This window comes from Aplidium turbinatum, chromosome 1, assembly GCF_918807975.1.
Source record: "Aplidium turbinatum chromosome 1, kaAplTurb1.1, whole genome shotgun sequence".
NCBI lineage: Eukaryota > Metazoa > Chordata > Ascidiacea > Aplousobranchia > Polyclinidae > Aplidium > Aplidium turbinatum.
The window spans coordinates 57,842,246-57,852,491 of NC_137472.1; the positions used below are offsets into that span (position 1 = coordinate 57,842,246).

Here is a 10,246-nt window from a genome sequence, read left to right on the forward strand (position 1 = left end):
ACGTCGGAAGGCGTACACCGATGCATAGCGCTCAAGTCCGCTTTCCCGCAATGCAGGATAAAGATAAACAAACAAACAAAAAATACCGCCTCGTTAGCTCAGTGATTACTTGCCCGGCTAAAATCACGCGGCGCTGGTTCGACTCTCGGGGTGTGCGCTTGAGCATTTCAGGACCGTTCTCCATTCAGCGGCACCCAGTGAATGGAATAATTCTCCTGAAACAACACTTCAACAATCGGAAAACTTCACTCTCCCAATCTAGGTTACCGGCCCTGCTTACTAGGTTACCGGCCCTCCGGCCCCTAGGTTACCGGCCCTCCTCTACAAGTAGGCTATGCGAGAACTACCAGGAATAACTAATCAAGAATTTGTCAGTGCGAGGATAAAGATTCAAAAACCAACCAGACAGTGAGGAATACGATTCTGGCCCAATGGTCTATTTGCATTCCCAGGATTAGGTTCTACATCAGAGAGAGAGAGAGAGAGAGAGAGAGAGAGAAACCTTTTATTTCGTCTGTTGCGACAATAGTACGGTACAATTATAAACAATCTACCTTTTTCTTGACCTTTGCTATGTTGATGTGTATTGTGTTGATATGATGGTCAGAAATAAAAAAAACAAAAAAAAAAACAACTGAACTGAACTGAATACGAATAAAATAGTACCATAGCTATCTAAATACCACAACAGACAGGAAGCAGCGAAAGACTATATCAGTCATCGAGTCAGCTGCTTCCCAGCTCTTAATGTGACAAATGTCAAGCATCGGCAAATTACGTTGAAACAAGATAGGCTGATGTTCAGTAATATTAATGAAAGAAAAAAAAAATCATGTGCTGCTGCGATCCTTAAGTGAAGTCCTGTGGTTTTATTCAAATATAAACTTTATTCCGGGTGATTAAAAATAGGAAAAACTTTTGAAATCAATAAACTCTTGTAGCAAGGGCGTTTAAACTTCAGTGCAACCAAGAAAAGTTCAAGCCAATAAATAGTTCAAGGCTACGAGTAAAAACATTTTCAGTAACAGTATTACAATACAAAAATAATCACAATTTAAAAAAAAGGTATAGCCTAGGCCTATTGTTCTGTCATAAAAGAAATGGCTGAGTGACTCTCAGTGGTACCTGTTGGCTGCATGAAACTAGCGCAATGTGACCATATAATTTGACAAACAAATTGAATAGAATGTAAATGAGAAATAATTGAGTGTAACCGAATAACACAATAGGTCAATACCGGTAATGTTTTCTTCAGACGAAATTTAATAAAAATCAAATCCAGACGACGTATCATTACAAAGTTTGAGCCCAAAATAACAATTTATGACAATTTTTGTCACTTTTCCACTGACATAAAGCAACAAAATTTAAATTCAATTAAAAAAATCAAACACTTCGCATTGAAATAAAAGCAAGAAAAAAAAAAGCATTTTTGTCGATTTAGGCTAAGTGCGATTGATCCAAACTTGTCTGGCAGCCCTTCTTAAAAACTGACTAGGCTTGATTGCTGGCCAACGTTCGATTTTTATGTCAAAAACTAAGTAAATTATCGCTTGCTTTCAACTAAAAACCTTAAATTACTTTAAAACCAACTTCACTCTTCTTATGTAACCCATAAAAAGTAAAATATTTTGTAAATTACAAAAAAACGTAACCCTTCTACTGTTGCAGATTAACCAAAAGCGGATGAAGTTTCGCATCCCTATGATCTACAATCCCTAGCCTACGCTAGAAGCGGTTCTGCTGTCAACAGGGTTAATAATAACTTCAATAAAAAAAACTTTACCCTGCACTAGGATAACCAACTTTTCTTTCTAAATTTAATTTTTTTTTAATAAGGTGTTGCGGCTGGGGCACATTTTAAACTTATTGTTCTGTATTGGCATCATTCACGTCATAACGTTACGTCGCTTCTAACTTTTTCTTGGCCTCTGTTCTGTTTGGTATATGTTGTTTTTCGTTGTGATGGTCAAAAATAAAAACAAACTCAACTGGGCTATCGGTGCGAACTGTTGAATGTGTGACTGTGGGATGTGAAGGGAGGATTGTTGAATGTGTGAACTGTGAAGCCAAAGTAAGGCTAACTGGTGGTATGTAGGCTACGTCAGAATAATCCTTAGAAATTTTGAAAAATTAACTCTTGCAGCAGCTGAGTCATGGCTTAATTTTGCTTTTACTTTTTTTTGCATAAATTTTTGCCGAAAAATTGAAAATTCCATTTTTCTCGTGAAACTGAAAAGTTAAACCGGTTGAACCTTCTATGGTTGAACCATATCTATAGTTGAACTCACTCATCCCAAACATTTTCGTCAAGCTCCAGTAGTTTCATTCCCAGGGGATTGTAATTTGTGTATTCTACTACTGTAGCAAGTACGGTATTGCTTTCAGAATTTTCTAATTTGATCCAGTGTAGAAGTAGATAGTCTATCAGCTAAGAAGTTACGAGCAGCTTTATATTTTAGATAGGGTATTTGTGGTAGTATATATGCAATTAGTAGGCTAGTCACTGGTTGGTCAAAAACAGGGTTATGGTACCCAAAGCTTTCTAGAAATCAATAAGGTTGCAACATTGATTGAATCTTTATCCTCGGACCGGGAAAGCTTCTTACAGAGCTTAATATTGGCACTTTCCCATACTTGTAGATGCTTTGAATCACTGACACAGGCCCGGTCACCAAGATTGACAGAGTGAAGTTTTCAATTGTAAAAGTATATCTTTGTTCCAGAAGTTACCGGTATGCGCTAACCAACTGAGTTATCGGGGCGGACATAAGTCACAATCAGGTTTTAAGAATGGCATGTAAGCTGGTAATTTACTAGGCAAAAATTGTCATAACATCTAGGCTTCTGACTGGTTCGGTTGGCATATTAGTTGTTTAAATGTTGTTTTCTTTGAGCTATTCCATCCAGTACAGGCCTCGAAATTCGTTTTTGTTGACGGCGGACAAACGTGTCCGGTCTGAGCAGCTATCTCGGCGGACAAATTAAGTCTCACGGCGGACACACCAGTTGTAGCGTCGATCGTCATGCTTAATCACTTTATCTTGAAAATTTTTCGCCATTGGAGAACTATAGCTACGGTTTAGAAGGCTTTTTAAAATTTCAGCGAAGTCACTCCGAAAGGCTTTCATCAGACCAACGACGTGCGCTTGAAGTGTCAAAGCGCCGTGTAGCTGCTCAATACGCCGCATAACTGATTAACTTTTACCGAACGGAGGTCGTGTGGCTTCTTGCGTCACACTGCTCAAGGCACCAGTCGGAAAAACTTTTACACTAACGCTACTATTTTCTGCAAGTTTCACTAGGCTTTTTTCTTTAAGTTTATTTTTGCGTGTCATGTGAGCAAAAGTGAATTTTCCCTGGGCTTTTTCTTACTTACAGTAATACCAAAACTTAACAAATTTTGCTGCATCTTACTGTAATAACCTACTCGTATAATCTAATTTTGTAACCAACCTTGCCTTATCAGTATCACTCGGAGATCAAAGCCAGACATTGTGACGTAAAACTTGAACAAAGTTGCGCTGATTAGTGTGGAAGTACCCGTACTCCCATCGATTCGGGTCCACGTCTTTTAGGCGCTGACAGTTAGGCGCTGGTCTAATAGGCGCGCACACTGTGGCGTCTAGATATTTAGGTGCGAAGCACTGTGGCGCCCGGTCATTTAGGTGCTATTGCTAGTCAGGTTTTTTGTAGATTGTATCAGCTTGGCAGGTAGGAGCGTAGGACAATGCTTTTCACACAAAATATTATATTGAACAGGAAAATATATTGTTTTGTTGATGCGTGTGCGTTGTTGGTCATGGTTTCAGTGAGTGAAGTTGCTTAAACCGGCAATGCTTTTTCACACAAAATGTTATATTCAACAGAAAAAATATATGGGTGAAGCTGCTTAAACCGAGAATGCTTTTCACACAAAATGTTATATTGAACAGAAAAATATGTCATGGTTTCCGTGAGTGAAGCTGCTTAAACCGGCAATGATTTTCATATAAAATGTTATATTGAACAGAAAAATACGTTGTTTTGTTAATGCGTGTGCGTTGTTGGTCATGGCTTCAGTGAGTGAAGCTGCTTAAACCGGCAATGCTTCTTCACACAAAACGTTATATTAAACAGAAAAATATATGGGTGAAGCTGCTTAAACCGGTAATGCTTTTCACACAAGTTGTGTGAAAAGCATTGCCGGTTTAAGCAGCTTCACTCACGGAAGCCATTATATAATTTTCTGGCAAGCTGCCACTCTGATACAATCTACAGACTTTACTAGCAATAGCACCTAAATGACCGGGCGCCACAGTGCTCCGCACCTAAATATCCAGACGCCACAGTGTGCGCGCCTATTAGACCAGCGCCTAACTGTCAGCGCCTAAAAGACTTGCTCCCCATCGATTCTTAGCGAAGAATTCACCTTTGTTACCCTGATTCAATGTCATCAATTGTTGAAGCAACGTAAAAATCGAATGTTTTTCTGCTTGAATGGAAGCTACCCAAACCACAAAATCTATCATTTTTGCATTGATTCAACGTCTGCGTCTCCATTGAATTAATATAAGAATGATAGATTTTGTTGTCTGGGTGAGGGATACAGTATTCACATTTTCTGGATGCGCGCTAGAATGCGCGGAAATTATATTCTTACAACAATTGTTGTGCTATGCAATGACGATTTGTATCGCTAGTTCCTGTGTTATTTCTCGGCGGACAAATATGACCGATCTAGATGGTACTTTCCGCGGACATCACATGCTGTGACGGCGGACATGACCGCCGTGTCCGCCGTGAATTTTGAGGCCTGCAGTAGTTGCCGCTGAATGAAGAAAAGTTCAGTTCAGTTGTTTTTATTTCTGACCATCATATCAAAAACAATACACGTCAACATAGCAAAGGTCGAGAAAAAGGTAGAAGCGACAAAACGCGAACGTTAAAACGTGCTTGTGACCAAAGTAAGTTATTGAGTTGAAAAAAATTTGGCACGGTCGCAACACCTTCAGAAAAATTTAAGATGTAAAGGGAAAATAAAAAAATAAAATGTTACAAAAAAATAAAATAAAAAACATATCATAATATATAGAGATGTACCGATATATCGGTATCGGCATCGGTATCGGTGATATCGGCCATTTTTTGAGTATCGGTATCGGCATCGGTATCGGCAAAATTTGGCCGATACTGTGGCCGATACTAAACATGTAATAAAAAGGCGTTTGCTGCGAATTTTCTGCAGAAGCAAAGATATAGATTTTTTAAAGTAGTAACTAACGTCACATTGATGTAGAAAAATAAAAACCTGTTCAAATTTTTGATACCTCACACTCCCATGACTTCATGCGCACACCTTTTGGCATTGTTTGCTTACAGTGATTCTTTCACTCAAACAAAACGTTTTGTTTCAGAAGTTTTGCGTTGTTCGATTCTTAAGTTGTGAAGGAGACTCAATTTCTCCAATATTTATCATTTGTGTTTCTTTTTTACTCTCAACAGAGGATAAAACCAGGCCAGGACTGCCCAGGTGGCGGAAATGTGTATAATTTTGCATCGTTTTTGCGTTGCTGGACGTTTGGGGGACCCGTGTAACTTGGTTCTTTTTGGTGGGCTGGTTCTGTCGGTTTGTGATTTGGTTTCCGCATTTAGTTATGGTGGACTCGCCAAGCTTGGGCAATGTCGTGGCGGAGTGGGTGGGAGCGGTGAGACTGCGAGTCCTCGCTGGGCTGGTCAATAAGTGGTCTTGTTGCACCTGGGATGGCGGCCTCGTTGTGGGGGGAGCGTTCTTCTCGGCTGTCGGCGCGGTGCTGGGCACTCACTGGTGTGGCGGGCTATTGCAATTCGCTGGCCATAGCGGTGTGGCTTCCACGCTAGCCATTTAGACCATCCAATCAACTATATGTTTCTCGGCAGCCGTTTTGCAGCAAGAATTGACATCGACAAGAATTGAAATGGCTAGTGTGGAAGCTGCACCGTTGTGGTTGGCGGGTCGCAGCTGCTCGCTGTGCTGGTGGGTGCTCGGCCTTGTGCTGGTGACCGGGAGGGGCGCTCCTTTCTTCGCGGTGGGGTTGTCGTCTTGGGCGCGGCAGGACCGTTTTGATTGGTTTGGTGAGGATTCGTGGTCCCATTGCTTTCGTGTTGGGCCTGCTAGTTCTGCCGTGGAATTGTTTGGGCTTGGTGGGTATGTTGCAGCGAGGGGTGGAAGTTGGGTCGCGGACTGGTGGAGCCGGCTTGCTGGGGGCAGCCGGGTTGCATAGTTTTTTTGGACGTTTAGCAGCGTGGGGGCGATGCGGGATTGTGCATTTTTGCTGCCTGGGTGGTCTTGGCCTGGCAAAAGCTTTTCAACCAAACGACAAGCGCCCTTAGGTTGCATATTACTTGTCGAATAGTTTTTGTACGACTACACAAATCACTTGGTTTATATTTTACATCTTATTATCAATTATGATAGCCTATTTGGAGAGTTTGCGCAAACACTTTATTTAATTTTTCAGAAACCCCAATTATGATGTAATGTTTCTTCCCTTATACCCTAGTCCTCAATTATGGTGGCCTTTCATTACTAAAACCTGCTATTATGACACAAAAATGCGGTTGAGATTGGATTCTTGAATCTTTAATAAATTATACCAATTGAAAGCTTTTTTTAATAGTTTTATGCAATTAAGGTAAAACTTAGCATTTGATATAATACCTTGCAAATACCAAAATTGCATCTTTTTGTAACACCAAAGTATCGGCCAAAATATCGGTATCAGTATCGGTATCGGCCTAAAAAAGTGATATCGGTATCGGGATCGGTATCGGCCACAATATTGGTATCGGTACATCTCTAATAATATATATAAATTTAGGCTATAGCTTTATTAGCCCACATAGCTTTAGCTGATATATTTAAGATTTGTATGGACAGTTGCTATGAAGATCGGCCATGGTGCGTTATCAAGAGTGCTGATGGTCGTGAGGGGAACATGTCTTGATGCGTTTAGCTCATAGCAAATAAGAGCAAGGCAGGCAAAGAAAATCCCACAAAGAAATCCTACCACGGGCAAAGCCACTTCAAGCGCAACGCACCATAGGCCTTGCACGAATCACAAAATAGATAGGCCATAACTTGACGACATGAAAACAATGACAAAAACAAATAAAACAAACTAGCAAAAACAACATCATCATTTTGCGGAAATCCAATTATACCGAGGAAAGTACTTATGTCTTGAAGATATCAAGCGTGCTTTGTTACAAAGTTGCGTTGATAAAGCGATAATTTTAGACCCCAGTCAGCTAAACTCGTCACATCCACACCGATCCAAAAGTCTTGGAATGTACTGCTCAAGCGCACACCCCAAGAGTCAAACCATCAGCTCTTGATCTTTAGTCTAGCACTTAGCCACTGAGCTTGAGCTCCACCAGTAAAGGAACAACAAATGACAAGGCCAAGCAATGATAGTTCAACCATAAAGTGTGTGTATGATATAGAAATTTCACTCTGTCAATCACCATGACCAGGTCTACATTCTCTAAAAGATTAAATTGGAATCAATTTTTGTTTGTCATAGTTTCATTTTTGTCGCATACATTTGTGATAAAACTACAAATGTAGCATACTGTAATTTAGTTTACAACATGTACGGTATATATATAGTAAACGTTTAACTTGTTTCATAGGTTGCTGTATAGAATATGCTTTATTAGATAAAGTGAATTTTGTTACAAAATGTCTCAGTTGTCTCCAGAATTTGTTTTAAAACGTTCTGGAGAATCTATAAGTGACTTAAACTTCTGGATAAACAAATACAATACCATATTATTGGCAGCATACAGTGGAAATGCTGGTATTGATTTATGGGATTTAAAGACAAGAAGATCAACAGTGAACATTCCATCTGACAGTCCATTGGTTTCTGCATGCAGTTTCAATTCTGATCAACTTGTCTCACTTGATAAAGAGGGAAATTTAAAACTTGTTGATATGGCCAGTGGAGCTCCTCAAACTGAACTTCAGTTGTGTGTGCCAGAAGTTGCATTCTGTAAAGCTGCTGTTGTAGAAAATAACGAAGAACCATCTGAAAACTACCCATTTGTCGCAGTTCCAGGTGATGCCAAATCATCTATTAATATTTGGGATTTGCCTAAAGCAACTCTTCTGAGTAGACTCATACCTTCGAATGATATGAACCTTGGAATGCCATGGGGTGTCAAGTTGTTTTATTCAGAAAGGTTGTATGCCATTGTCAGTTATGAAAACGGCTCAATGTTGTGTTGGGACATTATGGAAAGCAAGATTTTTTCTAAATCAGTTTCTTTTTTTAATGAACCTGTGATGTGTTTTGATGCATGCAAGGATTCAGACAATACCAAATGCTTTGTTGGAGTGTCTGGTTCAGTTACTGATGAGTTTATCAAATGGAAAACTAATTGTTCTGAAGATTCGTTTGAGTCTACAAATGAAATCGAGAAAACTACACCAAACAATGTCAAATGTCAAAACTTTTCTGTTTTAAAAACCCAAAAATTGTTAAACCCAGGTTTATCATGCGTAAAAATCAGACCAGATATGAAAATACTTGCTACGGGAGGATGGGATTATAAAATACGAATATTTTCATGGAAAAGTGTTAAACCTCTGGCTGTTTTAGATTACCATACAAACACTGTGCAAGCTATGGCATTTACAAAATTTTCTTGTAAGAACCTGTTGGCTTGTGGTTCAGTTGATAATAAAATCAGCATTTGGAATTTGTATAGTTAAAGATTAATTCACTATTTGTGACTACTTTTATGCTGTGTTTCCTAGGACAAATACCGGATTCTACTCAAATGCGAAATCTTTCAATTTATACTAACTTTTTTTGTTTGTTTTATTATCTTTATCCTGCATTGCAGGAAAGCGGACTTGATAGCTATGCATCGGTGTACGCCTTCCGACGTACACCTGACCTACGTTGCAGCCGACTGCAATGTCTGTTTCCGGTTGTCTACTCTACTTATGACTTAAATTTGGTACTACCCATTACTCGAAATCGATCACTGGGTAGAGACAATTATCGTAAATTTTCTTGCCCAGAGAAACAACAGCAAGTGCTGGTGGCTGGAGTCAAACATGCAGGCTCTCGACTGCGAGCCCAACGCGCTGTATCGGTTCTGTATCATTACCCTCAGACTGACTAGGTCTCTGATTGGTTGTTTCCGGCAGTTTCGCATACTTGTAGAATGTAGAGGCTTTGAAGTAAGGTACTGATGCAGGGCTGGTTATTGAGTTTGATTGAGTGGTGCTGCTGAATGGAGAGCAGTCCTAACATGCTTTGGTGAAGCACACACCTTGGGAGCTGAACCAGCGCCTCTTGATGTTGAGTCGGACTCTTAACCACTCAGCTAACTAGGTGGACACTGAATATCAGTAAATTGCAACAGTGTCACTTTTTGTCATACCGGTACCGGATGTGCTAAGATTGGATTTTCTGAAGTATAGCCTAGGTAAAGCGACAAATGCACGTAACAGCTAAAAGGCCTCGAATGCGCGGAGGTGTAAATTATAATAAACAAACAAAAATATTGTAGGTTCCGACTGGTGAATTTTGTAGCACTAGCATCATTCTTGCAATGATTGAAAATGTAACATCTTACCTTTTTGTTTTCGTAGAAAAATTTCTCTTCAAGTCTAACTAAATCTAACTTTTAATTTTACTCCAATAACCTGTTTGCTGTTAGGAAAATTGACTTTGCCTGTGCGGCTGTGCTGACACATTAGAAATCCTACTAACGCCATTTTTTCCTGATTTGCAGCGAAGAGCTGATAGGCTACTGTCGTCATATCAAAAGAAACAAACCAAATCTCTCTGTTTTACTTTCTTTTTGACGAAACAACGCCATCAAGATTCAATTGCGTCAGATGTTCGTTTGCGGGCTCGTGTTGAAATCCGGCTAGGGTTGCCAGATTGGACTTTTTAATGCCAGATTCCACAGATTTGTTTTTTTTTTAGATTCTGTTGGCTTTAGAAATTATACATTTGGCCTTTTTCTAGATTGAGAGTTGAAGTTAGAAATTATACAATTAATAGAAATTATATTACAAAATAATAGAAATTAGAAATTATTCTATTTGACCTTTTTCTTGATTGAGAGTTGAAATTATTGAATACGAGTTGATGAAAGTTTGTGCCATTATATATAAGTTGTGATCGAAATTAGAGTTATATATATCATATAAGACAATTTATGCAAAAAAATAAAATAAGGCCACTGAAGTAAAACAGTTTTA

At 39.3% G+C, this 10,246-nt stretch overlaps 1 protein-coding gene across 1 annotated transcript; it reads left to right on the forward strand.

Moving 5' to 3' along the window:
- Positions 1–7,702: 7,702 nt before the first annotated feature.
- Positions 7,703–8,737, forward strand: LOC145782562 (guanine nucleotide-binding protein subunit beta-like protein 1). Its single transcript, XM_082594372.1, has one exon. The coding sequence runs from the start codon at positions 7,703–7,705 to the stop codon at positions 8,735–8,737; it is 1,035 nt and encodes a 344-aa protein (XP_082450498.1).
- Positions 8,738–10,246: the final 1,509 nt, after the last annotated feature.